This window comes from Octopus sinensis, linkage group LG1, assembly GCF_006345805.1.
Source record: "Octopus sinensis linkage group LG1, ASM634580v1, whole genome shotgun sequence".
NCBI lineage: Eukaryota > Metazoa > Mollusca > Cephalopoda > Octopoda > Octopodidae > Octopus > Octopus sinensis.
In genome coordinates, this window is record NC_042997.1 from 11,010,066 (window position 1) to 11,033,362 (window position 23,297).

Sequence of the window (23,297 nt, forward strand, 5' to 3'; positions counted from 1 at the left end):
TTGTTACCTTAATATTCTGGTGGATGAAGTTAGTTATTTGCTGGATGCCTTCCATGGTGCTACCTTCTAGTTCAGGTCCACAAATATTGTCTTGGAGAGATGCTTTTGCTACTATGTCCAACCTATGCTAGCATGGAAAACGGACGTTAAACGATGATGATGATGATGTTGATATCATCAATATAGCAAGAGTACATAGTTAGAGTTATAGAGCTTTCTGCTAAGCATCCTTTGAATCTCCTATCCCACTATATCACAAAGAGGTTGGCCCCCATCTTTTTCTATGTTACATTCCTACAACTGCTTCTGTTTCTCTGAACTAGCACCCTACATACCACATCTAGGTTCACTCTATGCATCCACCACTACTTTTCCTTGCAACTTTGCAGAGTCTGAACTAAACATTTTCTCAATCATTCCTCCTCAAAACTACACACCTCTGAAATTTTTTCCCTGCACATATATGTCAATAGGAGTCAACCAACTGAAGTTCAAATTAAATATTAACAGCTCTGATTTCACCAATTCAAGGTTTTCGAATGTTATGGGCAATGCCTCTCCTGTACTGAATAATCAATAAATTTTAAAATTGAACTGATTTAAATTAAACATGAAATTGCACCATGGTCCATTTATTTTTGTTAGATACTAATGAGGGAGTTATTCAATCATTTATAATCCACCCAACAAAAATAAGCTTCATAACAAGTAAAAAGAAATCACTATTTGCAAAAAGTATCCAGTTTATGCATGTAAATTTACACAGTGCAATTACATTTATCAAGACACAAAGTTAATGTAAAACTGACCTGCTTTGGCAGACCTAATCACCTGTCACATTTCATTTGCTGACAATGATCATCATCACCACCATGAACTAAAACAGTAACTGCTAATCCTCAAACTGAATTCATATATTAGAGTAATTTCTTTGTACTTAAAATTAACCCATTAGAGCCCTTTTTTTTTATTTAATTTATTACCAAAAATCTTTTTTTATACAACATTTTATTACAATATTTGAAAGACACTCCAGTCTTGATGACTAACTAAAGATACCTCAGAAAAATACAGGTGTTGCAGAAATATGATGGATTATCCTTCTCGTCCTAAAAAAAGGACCATGAGTTAAGTCATATTCTGAATGTCACTCTTATCAGTTTTCAAAGTAAATCATTTCACCATTCCTGTTATTGGTGTCACTCATTTATGTCACGTTTATCTAAATTTCAGCCATTTGTTATCCTATTTGTGACAATGTTACTAAAAATTAGTTAGATTTTTTTTCTTTTTATCTATCTTCTAACAGCAATACATATTAAAATACACTTACCAAGTTCATGAGGAAAAATAATTCAAGACTGAGGTAGATTATAAAGAATGCAACATAAAAACGTGATTCGTTATAAGCAGGCATCATAACATCAGGATAGCTAGTTGTGAAAACAAGACAGACAAAAAACATCATTAACAGTTATGCATTACGGCTGTTAAAAATAGCATTATTAGGTTGGTGCATAATTATTGCGGCTTTTTTTCAATAAATTTTATTCAACAAAAGCAAAAACAACATTTAACAAAAACATCTTTAAATGATTATTCCAACTGGCTGCCAAGCAAATGGGAAGCAGTAATTGGAGTAGATGGTGCATATGCTCCAGAATAATCATCTAAAGATGTTTTTGTTAAATGTCATTGTTTTTGTTGAATAAAATTTATTGAAAAAAAGCTGCAATAATTATGCACCAACCTAATAAATAAAAACAAACAGCATTTTATATTTATTTATTATAGTTGTGATAAAAATCACATTCAAACATTACCAGATACAATACCCAGGATCTTCTTATATCCCATGTGGCTATAGGTTTGCATCTGGAAAGTTCCTCTCCAAGGTACAGATCAGGTCAAGGGTGCACTAACAGTTGCCCATGCATGCAACCTCACCCATGCTACCAATGTTGTCCACAGTAAAAGTATGACTGATACAAATTTGGCACTAATGTCATTGTAGGAGTCGCTGTCAGAACACAAAGAGCCAAAACAGATTTGACAAAATATCAAAGTATCCCATTTGATGTTGCTGTTCAAACAATTCTACTAATCTGCCACTCTGAACTAGAACTTTATTGATATCAAAAATACAAAAGGAAAGGTTGACCTCAGCAAGATTTGAACTCAGACTGTAGAGATTCAAAACAAATACTCCAAGATATTTTATTTTCTCTGTAGCTGCAACAATTCTACTACTTCACCATTACATATATGAGGATAAACTTGTTAACAGATGAGTAACTTCTGTAAAAACTCACCCAATCTATTGCAAAAATATATGTCATACAACATAAGTTTAGCTACAACAAGCTAAAGAATATAACATGTAGCAATATATGACTTTATTCTAAATGGCTAAGTTCACCTAAGTGCTGTCAGAGAACAGGTCGCAGTCTCAAAGCGACAAAAATATTTTGACAAATTAAATTTAAATGTTGAAGTGAATCTAACGGTTTTTGTGTGTTTCTTAAATGGCTTATAAACACCTTCCATGCTGCAATTGTTTTTGTTCCAGCACACAATCTCAGATCAGGTCACTTGCTATGCAAGTACATCTCCGTAATATTTAATCTAACACTTCAGAAACTAGCTTCTATTTCTGTTCCAGTTATTTAAAGTATGTGAAATGAATCAATATATGTAGACATGCACACACACACACACACAATAGACATTGCATTACTTTTTACTTTGAGTGTTCAAGTTTTTTAAGCATGAACAACATATTCATTGTATTATTTAAGCATCTATAATACAATAAGAAATATTCTTTAAATTACAGGTACAATACTTTGCCCACTACTTTCATACAGTCCAACTGACAGGATTCCACACAGTTTCTGTCTACCCAATTCCACTTAGAAACTAATAAACTACGTTCACAGGTATTGGGATGTTGTCCCCACACAAGTCTTAGTCATTTTTCATGTTGGATTCAGCAAGGCAGCCTTTTTCATGGACTCTAATGATTATGCCTTTTGGGAAGTTTAACTTTGGCAATGTCATACAGCAGTATGCTAAAGATCAGATATAATCTCTTGAGGGTAAGAAATGTAAAATAAAATTTACTATAAACAATACAAATACTTATAATTTAATAGCTTTTAATGTGATACCTATTAAACAGAAATTATTTGTATTTAATGAAAGTTTAATAAAATCTAATCATAAGTAAGTGAAATTATGCTAAATACAACTAACTTGAAAACCTTTTACCCCTGTCAGCAATTCTGAAAATTTTGGGGTGTGAATTTTACATGAGTAGAAGTTTTTAAAAATTTTTATCCTAAAAATCACCTGCGTAAATTACATGAGTTTTTATGCATAGATGTACAAATGCATACATATATATTCTTGCATGGATACACTTATGTATTCATACATAGGTGCAGGCATGGTTAAGTGATTAAAAAGCTCACTTTGCTACCACATAGATTCTGGCTCAGTCCTACTGTACAGGACCTTAGGTAAATGTCTTCTACTAAAGCCCTGAGTCAACCAATTCTTTGTCAGTAAATTTAGTAGAGGAAAGATATGTGGAAGCCCATCGTGTGTGTGTGTGTGCATGTGTGTGTCACCCCAACCAAACCACTTGGCAACTGATGTTCTTTTGTTTACATCCCTTAAATTAGTACTTCAGAAAAAGAGACTGATGGGATAAGTACCAGATTAAAAAAAAAAAGAGTACTAGGGTTAATTTATTCAACTAAACGCATTCAAAGCAGTAGCACAACATGGCTGCAGTCCAATGACTGAAATAAGTAAAAGAAAAAAGGATATATATACATGCATAGGCGTATAATCATACAAATAAATGTGCAAAAGGTTACAAGTGGAGCAGAGCAGTCTCGCTAATTAGTGATGCTAAATATCCTGAAAAATCCAACAAGATGCATATGTACATACTCCATAACATAAGCATGAAGCTTTACAATAATGATGGAAAGGAAACAATAAGTTACATTATCCAGAACTATTGTAGAATTTTTGTCAGAAATTCTTTATTTCTAGATCGTAGCTTCAAAATATTTTAAGGCTAAAAATTTTGTGTGAAAAATCCAGTAACACAATATAAAAGAACATACATTTTCAAATGTTCCTGTTGATCTATTCCAATCAACTTTTACTTTTTTCGCTTTTTCAATATGCATCAAGCAAAAAAAGTCTAAGTTATAGCAGCATTTTATCATATTTCAAAAAGGAAAATGGTATTTAGAAGCCAAACCTCTTATAAAATTTCTGACAGAAAACAACAAAATAAAGAAATGTTAAACATGTTAATTAAAAAAGAATATTATACTTACTTAGCAGTTGTTAGTAGAACAAAAAGACTAACAAAAGAGTCCTGGATAGTACTGAAATACTAAAGAAACAATCAAAATAAGAAAAATCAAAATGATAATAGAAACAATATTAAATCTTTCTACTTTCAGCACAATGCCTAAAATTGTAAGGGAAGGAGCTAGTTAATTACATTGGCCCCACTCCTTGACAGGTACATTATTTTATTGATTCCAAAAGGATGAAAGGCTAAGTTGACCTCAGCAGATTTGAACTCAGAACATAATGAGTCAGAAGAAAAACTGCTGAGCATTTTATCCAACATGTTAATGATTCTGCCAACTTAATGCCTTAATAATACTAATAATAATCCTGTCTATTATAAGCAGAGGCCTGAAATTTAATGGGAAAAGGCTAGTTGATGACATCAGTGGTCAACCAGTACTTATTTTATTGACCTCCGAAAGGACGAAAGGTAAAGTCAGCCATGGCAAAATTTAAGCCAAGAAAGTAAAGTCAGAAGAAATGCTGTTAAGTATTTTAAGTGATGTGGTAATGATTCTACCTGCTTACTGCCATATTCTTTTGATTATGGGCAAAAGGCCTGAAATTTTGAAGAGAAGTTAGTCAATTACATCAACCTCAGTGTTTGACTGGTATTTATTTTATCAACCCCAGATGAAAAGCAAAGATGACCCAGAACATAAAACCATAAAAAATGCTAAGTATTTTGTCCAGCATGGTAACAGCTTTGTCAGTTTGCTGCCTTAATAATAACAACAACAATGATACCAACAATAATGCCATCAACAACACCAACATCACCACCACCAATATCATTCTTTTTTCTTCAATGATAAAACATATTTACTGGATGGGGTAATTGATGTGACAAAAGTATCAATGATACAGATGATCTGGTTTCATATGAGAATATAAAGTGGTTCAAATTAGCTTATTGGTATCATTACAATTTATGTCTCAAGAAATTAAATAGAAAGATATTCGATGGAGTAGTTTAAATTGGAATTTTTGCGGGGTTGGAGTTCCAACTTTCTGGAAAAGGAATAATTGGAATACTGAGTCTAAATCAAAAGAGATTTTGGATTTTTTTTTTTTTTTTTTTGTTAAGTAAGAAAACAATTTTGTCAGATTCTGAATGTCTTGTGCTCAAAATGAAAACCTGAAGACTTTTTCGTTTGTTGGTTGGATGGTGGTTTTAATACTATCAAATAATGCGACAGAAGAGTTTTAGAAAAAAATTTCCACCTAAATAATAAATACTTTGTACTCCTGTGACAATACCACCGTGAATTCTTCACTAAAAAAAAATTAATAAAACAAATTGAGTATAAACTTATCATTAGCACACCATCATTATCATTATCAAAATCAAATTGATTTTCCAAAAAAAAACATGACTGTATGATTTTCACAATACTGACCTTACAGTCAGTGCACTTTTACAATCTACAGAGACAAAATTCAAAGGTCACTTTTGAATTTATTTCTTTTTAAAGGATGCATAGACATTTCCAATGTATTCATAGAGCAATTATAATAAAACTAACTAAAAACTTATTACCTCCGCCAAGGAAGGAGGTTATACATCGATGTTGGTTTGTCCGTCTGTGTGCAAAATAACTCAAAAAGTTGTGAGCGGTATTTGATGATGAAACTTGCAGGACAAGTTGGTAATGCACAAGGAACAGATGATGTAATTTTGGTAGTGATCTGGGAATTTTATGGATTCTTGAAGGAGTTTTCATTTGTTATATTTACTTTACATGAAGTATTACAATATTACGTTCTTTGATTATCTCCCTTGAAAATACGTTCATCATTTCAACATAACCTATGGTGGCATTGCTGTTTCCAAAGTTTATTTTCATTTCTCTATTAATAATTTTACTCGCATTGTGTGTGTATCACTCAAGTTTTAGGTAATTGTTGTTTCTTTTTAGTTGTCTGGTGAAACTAGCTTTCTGTTGTCATTGATGTATTATAACTGCTTCAGATGATTCTTGTTTTTAAGGGTTTTTAAAAAAAAAATCATATAGCTGTGTTATTTTTTTAAACTCTGCCAAGGAGGTTATGATTTTGCCAGTGTTGGTTTGGGAAATTGGGCTATTTTCAGCATGTGTGTATATGGGTGGAAATGAGCTGCTTGGTGGAGGTCTGCGCTCTCCAAGTGCTTTTCTAGTTATTACATACATTAAAATGTCAATGTGTTTTATACACAGTAAAGTCACTGCATATTATACACAAAAGTTATTTTTTCCTAAGATTTCATTGCCTATTATTAGGTATGTACATTATACATAAATATGGTATATGAAAATCAAAGCATTGGAATACAAAAGTATTATCAGATGTTTAATTGATACATGTATTTCAATTACCTTTATTTCCTGTTCTTACCAAATGACATATAATTAAAATATCTCTAACTAGTTTGTACTAATGAAACGTAATGATGTTCAAACTATTCAATCTACAGATAAGTATTGTATTTAAAATCAAATTAAATTAAATATAAGCACAAGCTTGACTGTGTGGTTAAGAAGTTCTCTTCTCAACTATGTTGCTTCAGGTTCAGTTTCACTACATGGCACCTTAGTCTTCCACTATAGCCCTGGACCAACTAAAGCTTTGTGAGTAGATTTGGTAGACAGAAACTGAAAGAAGCCTATCATGTGTATGTATGTGTCTCTCTCTTTCTCTCTCTTTCCTTGTCTTGACATGACAAGATACCCATAAATAAATGTCACTGACATAGTAGCAAAGTCCAGTTTCCAGTCTTCCATGAAAATATGTCTGACTATGGGTAAATATTACTTTGCTTGTAAACAGGTGTGGGTTGGCAACAAGAAGGATATCTGGCTGAAGAAAATCTGCCTCAACAAATTCCATCTGACCCATGCAAATATGGAAAAGTTGATGCTAAAACAATGATGATGATTAAATAAAAAATAAAGTGATTTTCCTTAATTAACAAAAATAATTAAATGTCAATTAAGACTTCTCTCCTAAGTAAAGAAACTGAAACTACAATATAAAAGAAATCCCAAACAAACATCTGTGAAATTCTTCACTTAATGCACAATGGTAGGATAAATTCCAGGACATGCAAGCATAGAGCTCATGATGCCTTATTTCACACACTCATAATGGCTGCAAGGATTAAAAAATGGCTTGCTTCTATCATCAACTTTAGATAAATTAGAATCATTAGTAATTATAATTTCAAAAAAACTCAAAAACATATCCAAAAATAAAAAACAACACTAAAGAATATGAAAAAACATAAAACCATCCATAACAGCAAATTTTTATTTGAAATTGAATTAATAAAATATTTATAAAAAGAAGTAAAACTCAGAACGGAAGATATTTTAACAAGTTATAATAAAAAAATTTATATACTTACAGTATAGTTGTTTATGTCAGAAAACAGATAAAATCCTTTCAAAAAAAAAAAATGAAAAAAACATTGAAACAATTGAAAAGATTCATAACATAATAGACATGATTTATTAACCTTATTCTAATATTAATCTTTATTAGTGTTGTATATAAATATTAGACCTTAAATTTATGAAGAAAGCAAAAACAGGATGGTGCAACATTCCTTTTATGGGCATTAATAATATAGGTAAAATGAAATGAGTGAGGGATTACACTCAAGAATACTTTACTCTTACCCTATAATGCTCATCACTTTTGTGGAATATAAATAAAATGTCTACAACTTCAGTGACTAGTTGGTTCAATAAGCTGAATTACTGATTCCTAACATTTGTAATCTATAGTACCCTAAATTAAATGGTGATGATACAAATGAAGAGGAAGAAAAGGCGCTGTCTTGATTTCAATAGAAGCATATAATTAGCAGATTCAAAAGAACAGAGGTAATTTTAGTAGGTAACATTAAAAAATAGAGAGATAAGACACCTTTTACATGGGACTAGGTATTTGAATATATTAGTGATAGATAGGTTGCTGTTTTGCCTAAGATCATCCATGAGCGAGCAAATCTATGATGAATGGTTTTCAAGAAATGTTAATCTAAAACTAAATTATTTTTTATGTCCTGCATCTTTCTAAGAGAGTAATATATGAGGAGTGATTAGCTGCTGTTTTTATCAACAAACATATAAAAGTTCTCTCACTGACACATGGCAGACAGGCATGTTTGTTTGTGTGTATGTATGTATATGCACATATGTGAGTGAATGCACTGTATGAATTGGTCATTGATGTACAGGAAGAGAGTTGGAGAGAAAACTGAATCTTAAGATATTATAACATTAATGAGCTGGGTTAGGAAAAAACTGTCAAACAATTGAACTAACTTTCTAAAAATGTTCTGATCCTGATGGTTAGTTTTCCAATAAGATTTCTGAAAAGCTTTGCTTAATGCAGACAATATCTTTATATCTTTTCGCTTTTTTAATTTTATACTAGCATAGCTGGGATGGCTTTTTAAAAATTAAATTAATCTACAGTTGGATGTCCTCCTTAATGTTGGCTACTCAATCACAAGGCAGAAATGAAATATGTTGTCAATTAAGTGCCCATCTAAGTATTAAGCTGGACAGATTGAAGCCACCAGTTATATCACTTTTAATTTGGGCAGAATTCATTTGGAGTAGGCATATATAAATTCCCAATCAAATAATAATAAGCACAGGAGTGGCTGTGTGGTAAGAAGCTTGCTGCCCAACCACATGGTTCTAGGTTGTCTCACTATGTGGCACCTTGGGCAAGTGTCTTCTACTATAGCCTCAGGCCAACCAAAGCCTTGTGATAGACAGAAGCTGAAAAAAGCCTGTTGTGTGTGTGTATTTGTGTGTCTGTCCCTCCACCATTGATGTTGGTGTGTTTACATTCCCATAACTTAGTGGCTCAGCAAAAGTGACCAATAGAATAAATACTAGGCTTACAAAGAATAAGTCCTGGGGTCAATTTGTTTGACTAAATGCAGTGCTTCAGCATGGAGACGGTCAAATGACTGAAACAAATAAAAGAATACCCTAACAATTATTATTCTCAATATGTTTTTTTTTAAATCACTCCATGTGATGCTGTTTTATAAGGTATAGACTGGATGATGACTGAGCTAATTGGATGAAAAAAAAATACCTTATCATTTACATATAAGGCAGTGAATTGTCAGAATTGTTAGTGTTGAACCAAATGCTTAGTAGTATTTCTTCTGCTTTAGGTTTTGGGTTCAAACCTTGCTATGGTCAACTTTGTTTTTCAAACTTTTAGGGTCAATAAAACAAGTACCAGTTGAACACTGGAGCTGGTATGATTGACTTGCCACCTCCCATAAAATTACTGGACATATATAAAAATTTGAAATTATTAACATTTATATGTTTGATGGTGACTAGTGTAATGATATATGTAGTAGTAAACTAATATAAAAATGCAAGTAAGAAATATTAATAATTTGTTGAGGTATAAGCCTGCCATTGGTAAAGCATTGAGTATGAGATCAATATTCTTAACTTTGAAATGGCCCAGTCCATCTAACTATTAAAGGTAACAAAGGTAGGTACACATTTCATCACAGCAAGTTGAATCATGGATATTTTTTTTAAGACTCCATTAACTACCATGAGAGTAAGCTAGAGGTAATAGAGAGCTTCCATTACCTAGGTGATCAAGTTAGTAGTGGAGGTGTATGCTCCGAGAGCATAACTCTCTGAATAAGACTAGGGCAAAATTTAGAGAGCTCCTGCCTGTGCTGACAACAAAGGGTCTCTCTCTGAGTGAAAAGCAGACTGTATGATGCCTGTGTGCAAACAGCTATGCTACATGGCAGTGAAACATGGGCTGTAACACCCAAGGACATGTGCAGGCTTGAAAGAAATGAAACCAGTATGCTTCGCTGGATGTGCAATGTTAGTGTGCATGTTCAACAGAGTGAAAGCATCTTGAGAGAAAAGATAAGCATAAGAAGCATCAGATGTGGTGTGGAAGAGAGACAAATGTGCTGATATAGTAATTTGATGCCTATAGATGAGGACAGCTGTGTAAAGAAGTGCTGATCTCTAACTGTGGAGGGAACCTGTGGTAGAGGTCGATTATCTCCAAACTTTGGGCCTCACAGAGGAAATGACGAGTGACTGAGAGCTTTGGTGATATGCTGTACTCGAGAGAACCCATCAAGCCAAGTGAAATCATAGTCATGGCTGATGCTCATGTCACATAATTGGCACCCATGCAGGTGACGCATAAAAAGCACCTTTCACGCACTGAGCCTCATGAAGGCAAAGTAGTTGAGCTCCTTTCAAGTGTTGGGCTTCAAAGAGTCAATGACCAAGACCTCTGGCATTATGTTGTGCTTGAGAAGACCCATCAAGGTAACTAAAATCGCAGTCACGGCAGCTACCAATGTCATGCCAGTGGCATGTAAAAGCACCTTTCAAGCATTGGGCCTCACGGTGGCAAGGACGAGACCAGTTGGCACTATGCTGTGCTTTGAACATTGGGCCTCATGGAGGCAATGACTGAGTCCATTTGGCATTATGCTGTGCTTGAGAAAAAGACCCAAGTCAAGTAAAACCACAGTCGTGACAGATACCGGTGTCATGAAAATGTCTCCCATGTTGGTGGCACATAATAGCACCCATTAACTCTCAGAGTGGTCAGCTTTAGAAACCATGCCAAAACAGACTGGAATCTGGTGCAGCCTTCCAGCTTGCCAGCCCTAATCAAACCGTCAAACCCATGCCAGCATGGACAATGGGCATTAAATGATGATGAAGAGGATGGGACTGTTATCTTTGGCCTTTACAAGACTGCGCAGACTGAAGACTTAACAAGTGCTTTTTCTGCTTGCAGTGCTGAGCTAAATTCCACTGGTGTGATATCAATGTGCTATACAGAAATATATTTGGGTCTATGGTTCGTAAAATAATGAAAAATAGATATATACACTGTCCTTATAAACTGAAAGGACACACCATTAGGATAGATTAGTAAAGTCATTAAATCATATAAGAAAATTCTGGCAAGAGTAATTTATATGGTTTTACTGACCTAAGATAGAAAATATCAACATAAAAAATAGCAACAGTAGAAGCATGTCAAAAATTGGCCGTAGAGATTGAAAGATTTGACGTGTAAATCTGGAAAATAAAACAAATAAATACAAAAAGTGATTTATTGTTCAAATTATTGTTCTTAATTTCTTCGACCATTCATTTTTTCAATGCACATGAACATTTGCAATTAATCATATTTCTATATAATCTTGACTTTTCAATTGATAGAATGAGAAAACAATACTTTATATTGTCTGAAAAAAATCATATTTTGGGAAACATATCTCACTCTATAGATTACCACACCTTTATTTCTGTATGTGAACTTACAATGTAAAGGGATATGAGTCAGAGTTTCCTCTGGATAATTCTGTATGTGGTTGCTCAATATACTAGAAACAGCAACCAAGTCTCCCTCAAATTACATCCTACTAACTTAAAAAATGGAAGGACATATTGTCTGAAGGAGAAAAAAAGATTATAGTCACAGATGAAATACCTTTAACCATAAGGCAGTTCAATTAAGGTTTACCTAGAATAAGATAACACTAGCAGCAAAAGTAGAATTGCCTGTGATATACATTGCTTCCAACTTCTACTGATACCAGTAACATGCCAGTTATAGCGTAATGGACTGCATGTTGCACATGGAAATGAAACATGACATCACTCACAATCCCATTTTCAAATGCAACTATCAACATGGCAACCAAGGAAGAAGAAAAAGGAAGACAAGTCTTGAAATTTTTTCATTAAGAGTTACTGGTATATTCAAGCGCAGTTGTATGTTAGCCAATTTATTGTTTTAACCCACTGCCACTGAGAACGCTTTGTTAGAAGACTTCAACTTTTTATATTCCCTTTACCATCTTTTTCTCTTTCCAGCTGGGGAAGCAATGTACCTCCTCTTTAACAAGACACCTATTATTGTTCCTTTTTCATACTTTAACTTCACAATATCTGGTACACAGTTACCCCCTCAATACTACACCCCTAGTTAAGGGGTCTTGTCTTGTAAGTTACTTGGTGAGCTCACAAATGCTAGTTGACCCAAAAAAGTACCCAATACCATATGTAGAATGGTTGGCATTAGGAAGGGCATCCAACCACAGAAACTACGCCAAAGTAAACACAGAAGCTCAGCCCAGGCCCCACATGTCGAGCCATCCAAACCATGCCAAAATGGAAAATAGATTATAAACAATGATGATGATGATGACAACAACAACTGCTTCTGGTATTAACAATGCCATGTGATCACATTTACCACAGATGATTAAAGCTATGAAGACCAGATTAAGATGATATGTAATATATCTGCAATATAGCTTCATCTTGCTTGAAAAATGTATAAAAGGAAAGGAGCCAACCTTCGAACGCCTTTGCAATAATAGGAATCCATAAGAAAGAATGGCCTCACAGCTCTGGTCACCCGTAAGTGGTTCTTCTGACGACATATCATTACAAAAGCTTCCACTAACATGACTAATAACAGAAACATCTGAAAATTACAAAAGAAATTTATCTCAGTAATGGCAAAATTATGAATTGCAATTTTAATATTTTTATTCATTTAAATTCTATAACAAGAAAACAAATGTGAAGGAAGAGAGAGGTGGGGAGAAAATTGAAGAAATAATTAAGAGAAACTTTATATAGAAAGTGGGAAGATCACTGAAAGATGGAGTGTGTCTCATCAAATTTTTCTGATATAAGATAAGACAAAGGCCCCTCAGTATCGATAGTCAATAATCCAGTACAAGATTAACTACTATGAATCTAAGCAAAAATAAGTCTGGAAATACCCAAATGTTTTTATACAAATGTTCCTCAGGCTTACAGTAGATCATTCTAAAAATAGTTAAAAAAAACATTGTCAACCCTATATCAGACGTTTTACTAAAAATTTATAAACACTGAATATAGATATTAATAACAGCATGCACAATATTGGCGCCTCTACCATAATTGGTTCAATATTGCAAAAAGTTTGTTTGCTATCAAAAAATTACCTCTGATTTGATACAACTTTTAAGGACTGAATATTATGTTTACACTTACAGGAGTCTAAGTATAAACATGAAAAGCTGTGTTTATAGTACCAGATTAGTTTCTAACACAATTACCAAAGGTGTTAAATGGAAATAATTAAACTTACTTGCAACTTGTAACCTTACACATTTCAAGGCGTTTAGCTAAATTGTTTAATATTCTTGTTTTCACCAGTATGTTAGCAAACCCATAAATCACTGGACAGGAGAAACCCCAAGCCACCGCCACCAGAATCTTAACCAATTAAAAATATACGGTTCATAATTTGAGATGGAATACTTATATAATGGTAATTATATATCTCTTCTTAAATTAATTTTCATCATATTTCAGGTCAAAATAGCTCTACAAAAGTGTTTCAACTATTTTCATTTTGATTATACAATTATAAAAGCAGAGTGTCAGAGATCTTGTGGTGAGATGCTAAATCACTGAGTTCATAATTAACACAGTTGAGCTAATCAAAGATTGAATTCCAAGTCAACACTCTTCATCTAAATGCAAACATTTATGAGTTATAACCCAATCAAATTGAGAATCACCAAAGAATGGATTTGGTAATTATATATCATTTCACAGTGTTGCCAAATATCACTTAAGAACACTGAACAAACCTTGATATAGATTTGAGACAAGCCAAGCAAAGTATAGAAGAGAAGTAGAAACCTTTCAAGCGTGTTAAATATAAGTCTAAGCTGAATGCAGTGACTTAATCCAAACATCTGAAACATTTAACAGAATCAAGGCTGTTTCTTCAGAGAATAAAGTATCATGTTAAACCAACTATTCAGTAGAGCCTTCACAGAAGCTCTCTGCATTGTAACTCAAATCCCCATATATTTTTGAAGGACACCTCTTTCTTGATAAACATGTCATTGTAAAATTAGGACTTCACTAATTGAAAAGCATGCCTGCCATACAAGGAGGTATCTTCACATACTATAAAAATTAGATTATGTTCTTAGACACCTCTTGCTTATCACCATCCTCAACATTATCATTTAAAGTCCATGTTCCATGCTGGCATGGGTTGGACAGTTTGTCAGGATCTGGTGGGTCCAAAGACTGCATTGTGCTCCAGTATCTAGTTAGGCATGCTTTCTACAACTGGATGTCCTTCCTAATGCCAACCACTTTACAGCAGACACTAGGTACTTTTTTCATGCTACCAGTACTTGTGAGTTTACCATGCAGCTTGCAAGACTATGAGACTTGAGGTGGGGTGGCTTTATGCTAGGACATAAGGAATTAAAGTATGAGGGGAGGGGTCAGAGTAGAACAGATTTCTTGCTGTAAAGGAGCTACACGGCTTCAGACATTTTAGATAAGAGTTTGATAGAGATCAGGTGGAGCTGAAATTAGATAAAAGTAACAGTGGTGTCCTGGTGGGCTCTGAAGAGGAGTAAAAGTTAGAGGAGACAGAGGAACCAAGATGTGTAAAGGTAGCAAGAGTGTATGAGAAGGTGAGAGATGGAGATTGAATGATAGGAGGGGAGGTATGCAACAACTGTAAAGACTGAGTGGGGTTGAAGGGTGGTAGATAAGGAGAGGAAGATGACCAATGATGCAGGAGTTGAGTAGCAGAATAGTAATAATACAGATTACACGGTAGATAGAGGAAGGACAAGAGAGATAACATGTGGTTGGGTAGCTTGCAGGGGTGAGGAGGAAGAGAGAGAGAGAGGGGCAAGTATAATATGAGAGAGAGAGATGTATAGTGGTGGAGGAAGAGAGAAAATTTTATTGATCATATTCCACCTAAGCAGTGTGGGGTTTGATCAATGAAAGTATGGGTAGAGAGAACATTGTTAATGGATAAAGGATGGATAACAAGTGAAACAGTTCTGAGTGGTATGCAAAATAAGCGGTATCAAGGAAGAGCTAGAGTTAGAGAGATAATAGGAGGTGGAGTGTATCTTGAGAAGGAAATTGAATGAAGGGCCCAGTTGTGCATTTCCAGAACTCAGTTTTACCAAGGGGTATTCAAGAAAAGTATGGAAAGAATTGTGTATTGTGCTTGATGCACAATTATATATAATGGAACTATACACAAGAAAAGGACTAACTTCAAGGTGATATGTGTTATAGATCATTCAGCTTAACATCTATCATTATTTGAATCTATTGTCAGAGATATGTCTGCTAACAATATAATCAAGAACCTGTTTACTAGGAAACAATATAATACTGCCAAACCATAACCCTATAGAAGCCTGGACTGAAAGGCTTCATATGATTATTAATATATACCAGGGGTGGGGAAACTTTTTAATGCAGCAGGCAAAAATTTCCAAAGAAAAAGTCTGCAGGCACATCACAAGTTCTAATTCTTATATCTGTACAAGTCTTGTGTGTGTGTGTGTGTGTGTGTGTGTGTGTGTGTGTGTATATATATATATATATATAATATATATATAATTTGATATACATTAATAAAGATAAGTTTAACACATTAAATTAATGATTAACATCATTAACACCACCTCTGAATTTAGGACGTTTATATTACTCATGAGGTATTCTATATTTTTCAGCTAGAGGGTAGTTGAGTTTCAAGGGGGTGGTACAAACCTAGCAATATGTGTTTTATAAGGATAACAAAATTTCCATTCAAATGGTAATTGCTGGATGATTTCTGTTCAAGTCTAACGATTTTAAGTCATAGTGGAAACGCAACCTATGTTGCAAATAGGTGTACGTATATTGTATAAATTTTATAATTGAAAAATTTACAACATTTTGTATATATATGAGATTATCAGCCTGCGTGCACAATTGCACCCATGGGCGAGGGTTCCCCCACCCCTGATATATACTGACTACAGCAAAATAGTTAATTCAACATTCTGCCACTGTCTATCAAATGTTTAGGCTCTGAAAGTGCAAATGAACATTTGTAACTAGGTCAGTGACATCCTTGTAGGAAGAAGACAAACACTTTGTGTTAATGATAGATACTTGAACAGGAAAAATGTAAAGAATAATACCTCCAAGATTCTGTTAGGCACAAACCTATTTGTTGTCTTCATATAAGACATATGATTTTCAATTAAAATTATCTACAGTATTTTTGCTGATGACTTTAAAGTGTTCAGACAAGATAACAATGAAAGTACTAAAATGTAAGAATATCTCTTAGACTATTAAACCATTAATTCATCACTTTATTTAAATAGAATGAATGGCCTAATAGATAACAATTACCCATTTAATGTAAAAAGCTGTAAAGAAATAAATTTAAATGTTAGAGATTTAAAGCAATGAATACAAAATATGCCACATGTACTTTCTAATCAGTTGATTCATTCTGGTATCTTTCTCCTCCTACCTTCCCCACATTTTTTTTTTTCAAAACTTCCCCACTTGAAACTCGTTTTACCTTCCCTGAACTATCTCCTCCTTCACACATTATCTTCTATATTAAGTGATAATTGGTGCATGTCTGCATGCATGTGAGTATTAACCACTTCTAGTTTCTTAATCCCTCTAACTTTATACCTTCTTGCCACCTATTTTCTTCAGCTTCACATACAATGATATAACATACTTCTCACCTATCCTCACAACACACAACCCATTTTTAATACAAATTCTGTACCACAGAAATATGGCCTTATTTTTTTTATTTTTTTTATTTAGTTTCAGCTCACAAGCTGTGGCCATGCTGGGGCACCGCCATTATAAATAGTCCAGCCACCGGATGCCGAAACAATAAAGTTACATTACTTATCTATAATATAGATATAACAGTTGACATCCTGAAAGAGCTACCGTTGTTAGTTAAATTATTTAAAATAATAAACTATATTCTTTTACTTGTTTCAGCCATTTGACTCTGGTCATGCTGAAGTACATGCGTCTCGAAACTAGCCAACAGAAATTTCTAAAACATTCTGTTATTACCATATTGGTCCCAATTTCAGAGTTAATTCATAAGAATTTTCTCCTCGTCAGCGATAAATACATAAGACATAAATGAAATACTTACTCATACCCATGGAAAAAGCAAGCACTAAGTCATGAGCAGACCTAAGTACCCCAAATATATCCAAAATAAAAAATCTTCAGCATATCTCGAGACACGTGCGATTCGAACTAGAAACTTTCACAGAGTGAGGGAGTCCGGAAGTGAACACTATCAAATTCACATCTAAGATAGGATAACATTTTTTGAAAAAAATTTTATCAATGGCCAGCATATTAAAATGGCGGTGCCCCAGCATGGCCACAGCTCATTAGCTGAAACTGGAAAAATCAAAATCATATTAAAAAATACCTTTAACGGTTAAATTTATAAATAACTTATAAAACAAGGACAAAAGAAAAAAATTCTAATGCCAAATATGCCGAAAATAGACAAATTGTCAATAACCATTATAATTTATCACTATTAACATGCAACGAAGAGAAAATTCTTATGAATTAACTCTGAAATTGGGACCAATACGGTAATAATGGAATTTTTTAGAAATTTCTGTCAGCTAGTTTCGAGACACATGTTAATAGTGATAAATTATAATGGTTATTGACAATTTGTCTATTTTTGGCATATTTGGCATTAGAATTTTTTTCTTTTGCCCTTGTTTTATAAGTTATATATATGACGGGCTTCTTTCAGGTTCCATCTACCAAATCCACTCACAAGGCTTTGGTCAGCCTGAGACATTTGCCCAAGGTGTCATGCAGTGAGACTGAACTTGGAACCATGTGGTTGGTAAAGAAGCTACTTACCACAGCCACTCCTGCACCTATTATAATGATAATGTTTCAATTTGTTCAGCAAAATTGGACAAAAGTTTTAATTTGTACCTAGGAATAACCATAAATCTGTTTTTGTTTTTCAACCAAGTTAATAGAAAAAAAAATTTGTTTAATTAGTTCAAAAAAATATTTTTCATCACTGTGGTAAGGTGAGAAATAAAGAAAAATTGATTTTAACACACATTGAGAGAGAGAGAGAGAGAGAGATAATACTAACCTTTAATACTGTTCGTTTATGTTTGAAAAATGTTCTAAATTTTAACCATTTCAACCGAATTCCAAGAATCAGTGCTAAAATTAATAAACAAAAGAGCTCAAGAGAGCTATGAACCTGAAATTGAGATTTAAACTGAATATTAGATTTAATAAATATAGATATTCTATTATTATTTCTATTATATTTTGAAAGAAACTGTGACAGTTACTTTCAGCCAGCTATCAATTGCTTATTCAGAATGGTGACATATTTGTGAATACAATGTCCCCACAGAGTCTAAGTTAGAAGCATGATGCTCACTATATTACAAATATAGATTACATCAAGTATTGGGGATTGATTTAATTAACTACATTCCCTCTGTAGCAGAGAGCAGGGTATAATTAATTAAATCAATTCCCAGTACTTGATATTTATTTCATTAACCCCAGAAGTATAAAAGTAAAAGTTCAGCCAGTTAGATTTGAATTTATTGAATAAATAAATATAACTAAATATGCTATAAGGTCTCCACTGTAGTTTGGAATGTCTAACTTTCTTAGAGTATAATTAAGAACTCAGGGATTATAAAAGGGGTTGTTTATTTATGTCAATATTTTCTTTAGATTGTAATTGATGAATAACAGCATTAATGGGTACAAGTTTCCAATATGCAACTGCTTCACTACATTTCTGGCAGCAGGAGTAATAAAGGAGTGTCTGTAACATGATGCAGAACAAATACTGTAAAAGCTCTTAATTGAAAATCAATTGTTTTCTTGTTTTTCTTGCTGATGTTTACATCTTCTGCCAATATATATCAATAAAAACTATACACAAAGGAGAATGATACAGAAACTAAAAGCCCTTGCAGTTATTAATAGGTTTAAAGCAGTACCAATTGACATGTATGATAATAGAGAGAAAGATCTTGATACTAGTAGCATAGATGACAACTGAGACAAAGCCAGAACCAAACCAAGGGAAACGTGGTGGTGGAATGACACAGTTGACTGAGCAGTAAAAAATAAAAGACAAGCTTAGAAAACCTGGAAGGAAGGTAATAGCAGGAAGCATTATCAAAAGGCTAGAAAAGCAGCTCTAGATGGCTAAGGGTGAGACAGAAAGGAAGAGATTTGCCCATGTCCTACAATGTGAGAACCAGAGGCATGAGGGGTTCAGGATTGTGAGATAGTTTGTGAGAGAGAACTAAGACATCATTGGTGAGAAGTGTATTTGGAATAATGAAGGCATACTCACCATAGCTATGGAAGACAAGAAAATGATGTGAAAATGTTATGAGAGGCTGCTGAGTGTGGAGAATGCATGGGATAAAGATGGTCTACTTCAGCTGCCTACAGGCGGACCAGCAACTCAAGTTGACAGTAGATAAAGTGATTAAGGAACTGAAGAGAAGGAAAGCTGTGGGCCATTAGAGATAATTACAGAGATGCTCAAAATATCTAGTGAGGTTCAATGCATGAACACCACCTGGGTAGTTAATCAAGTTATACAGAAAGGTGTCATACATAATGACTGGAAAAGCAGTATCATTTTAAACTGCTACAAAAGCAAAAAAGATGCTTTAGAGAGAAGTAACTATAGAGATATCAAACAATTCATTTGTGTCAGTGTAAATCTAGATGAGATGCAGTTTGGCTTTGTACAATCTTCCTAGTGAAGCAACTGCAGGAGGAATACTTGGCTTAGAATAAACCACTATTTTGGGCTTTTATTGATATTTGGAGAAAGTGTATATACATATATATATATATATATATAATATATATATATATATATATATATATATATATATATCATACAGTTGTCACAAGTATGACAAGGTAGTATGTATAACATATGTAATATGTACAACAGATTTCAAACAGCTTCAACCAATTTCACTTACAAAGTATTGAATGACCTGAGACAATGGTACAAAAACAATTGTCCAAGGTGGTGCACAGTGGGATCAGAACCAGAATCACATAGTTACAAAAGGAACTTTTTAACCACACAACCACCACTGTAATTACAAGAAACAATGCTGCAATACCAAACCACAAATTATTATTATCAAAGTGTGATGATTGTTTTTTAAAAATTTTTTTTTTTAGTTCCATAAAAATCCTTAATATTGAGTGGTAATAAATTTAGTTTGTTTTTATATTCTTGTTACTTTTGTATCTTGATTGTTACATTATATTTTGTACTTGAATGTGCTTATATTGGTTACTTTTGTATTATAATAGAACTGTGTGAAGTAATAACAGTGCTGTAGCTGAGGTCTTTTATAGGAACATGTGATTATGAAGTTTCTTAGTTTCCTATTGTATTGCAGGAGGAAGATAATATCAGCACTTCAGGTTTTTGTGTTAAGTTTCAGGGATTGTTTAAGTGGATTTTTTTTAGTTTGTTTTGTCTGTATATGTGTGGTTTTTGTGCTGGATGGGGGTCATACTCATTTTAGTATTTTTGTAATCTACTTTAAGCAGAATTATGACTCCTGAATTTGTCTCATGTTGATATTGACCTGCATGTTGGTCTATTTGTTTTCTGTGGTAAGTTTTAATAATTTCACTAGCACTCCATCTGTAAACATGTCATCATTTTTATTTCTGACATAATATATTCAGTGCGTCCTTTATTTTTTAAGATAGTAAACTCTGATTTGGAGAGATTTGGCAACTAATTCTTGTTGGTCAAATAAATAGATGCTTCTTGATATATAAATATTTTGCATCAGTTACCAGATTTTTTTAATAGATGGAAAGTAAAAATTTAATTTTAGCTTCATGCTGTTCAAATTACATGTTAATTTCTGATTAGTTCAAGTAATTTATGTGTACACTATTATTTCACTGGTCTTGATTGTGAGCCAGCAACGTAGGAATTCTATACTTTACCTAAAGTAGGACAGCATCAACAACATAATATGAATCTACTTATCTACTTAAATATTGTTGACTCCATGATTTTTTAACAGAATAAACTTTCTCACATGGAAACAAGACCACAAAAACGCAGGAAATGGCTGCATTCAATCAAATCAACTTCATTACATGCCTGGTGAAAGTTTATTGACTGCGAAGAGATAATAATCAAGGGCAATACCTGTCTAATTTGAATTCAAAATGTGGATGGACAAATCTAAAAATATAAAGGCATTTAACCTAATCAGGGACACAACATAATGTCATAATATGTTATAACATATAACTGAGAAGCACAGAGAGAGAGAGAGAGAGAGAGAGAGAGAGAGAGAGAAAGAGAGCATGTGTGCGTGTTACAATTAATATCATAGGAGTACAACTACTGACCAAACACAGTACAACTACTGACTAAATGGTCATAAATTAAAATCTTAATTCACCCATTGTACTGTACACATAAGCAGAATAGATAACTGAATCCACATCTATTTGCCAGACAAATTAAAAAATTAATAGGGTTCCATTCTGATTTTATGGGTGACTGGTTAACTTTAAAAGTATTGTTCCAATAAAAACTCTCTAACAAATATGACATCACCTTGTTTTCAGTTGATATTCATAGTTTATGATATATAACAATAAGACTTTCGCAACAAACTGGAGATTGTAATGATTAAGTAATATTTAAGACATGCAGATAGTTGGGTGCATGCAAGAATGAAGTTCATTTCTCACACCCATTTGATTCTGGGTCAAACCCATAATCTGGTACCTTGAGTCATTATTTTCTATCATAACCTCAGGTTAGTCCAAGCATTTTGTATAAAATTAAGTGACAGAAACTGTACAGAATCCTATTTGATGAACTGTGTCAGCTTTTAGCTGTTAGACCCAGTCTGTTATCAGGTTTAACACCATCATCTGGCCATTGGCTACTTTTAGCAGAATCCACTCTGTGTTGCAAGGATTTGGACATGGTCACCAGCCTAAAGATGAGCCATTACTTATGTTTTTTTTCTCTTCCCTTTATCCCTTACCTACCAGCCCAGAGGCCTTGCAAAAAAAATAACAGATGCTGCCCTTCCTCCACTGCCTATGTAATGAACAAGAAATATTTGCTTAAATAATCATACATTTGATACTGAAACAATTAAATGCATATAACTGATATGAAGAAACATTTGTGTGTGTGTGTGTGTGTCTACACATAAAATATCAAATAATTACACTTTATTGTAATGAATGGACAAAGTAAAAGTGGTAAAAAAAAACAATGTTACCCACCCCAACAGGCAATGCCATGTTAGTTACTGCAGGGCTTTCGCAGAGGGCCAATGAAAGGAGCAGAATTGAAGCAAAAAGGTCAAGTATATGAAACCAGTAGTTGTGTGCAACTTGATAGGCTGGTAGGGCATCGTAATTTGAAGGATGGGTATCATATTTATCATTATTTTCACCTTCTTGGAGATAAACAGCTGCTTCTTGATAGTTAAGGCACCACTTATATTTTGTCATCAAATGATTGTTTGAATCTGTGATGGAATTGATATGTGACACAAGATCTTCTTCATAGCTACAGCCATCAACATCTGAAATGGCAGAAAGATAAACAAATTAATTCACACAAATACTTTTCTATAAAATGAAAATCCATCTTGTTTTATTGCAAGGCTATTTCATAACTTTTGTTGACTAAATTATTTCCTAAATTATTATTAGTAAAACTTATTTCTAAAACTAATTCTTGCCACTGTATTCTATCAAAGTGTTTCTTTCTCTTTTAATACAAACTAATCATCTAGAGAGATTATCCTTAGTGCAAAATCTTTGTTATACACTTTTACTCAATAAATCAAGAAGCATCCAGTATGTAGATTCTAATCTTAGTATCAGCTCTGTCTGGCACCTGTGCGGGTGGCACGTAAAAAGCACCCACTATACTCACGGAGTGGTTGGCGT

The 23,297-nt window shown here is 33.5% G+C and overlaps 1 protein-coding gene across 1 annotated transcript in view; it reads right to left on the reverse strand.

Annotated features, from left to right (window-relative positions):
* Positions 1 to 23,297, reverse strand: part of LOC115217190 (two pore calcium channel protein 1-like) — a 91,793-nt gene that overhangs the window by 40,447 nt on the left and 28,049 nt on the right. The window contains exons 2-8 of the mRNA XM_029786827.2: positions 22,623 to 22,927; positions 18,427 to 18,540; positions 12,767 to 12,897; positions 11,392 to 11,480; positions 7,766 to 7,800; positions 4,359 to 4,417; positions 1,334 to 1,433 (exon numbers count right to left, since the gene is read on the reverse strand). Coding sequence (XP_029642687.1) covers positions 1,334 to 1,433; positions 4,359 to 4,417; positions 7,766 to 7,800; positions 11,392 to 11,480; positions 12,767 to 12,897; positions 18,427 to 18,540; positions 22,623 to 22,927 — 833 coding nt within the window. The remainder of the gene's footprint in view (positions 1 to 1,333; positions 1,434 to 4,358; positions 4,418 to 7,765; positions 7,801 to 11,391; positions 11,481 to 12,766; positions 12,898 to 18,426; positions 18,541 to 22,622; positions 22,928 to 23,297) is intronic.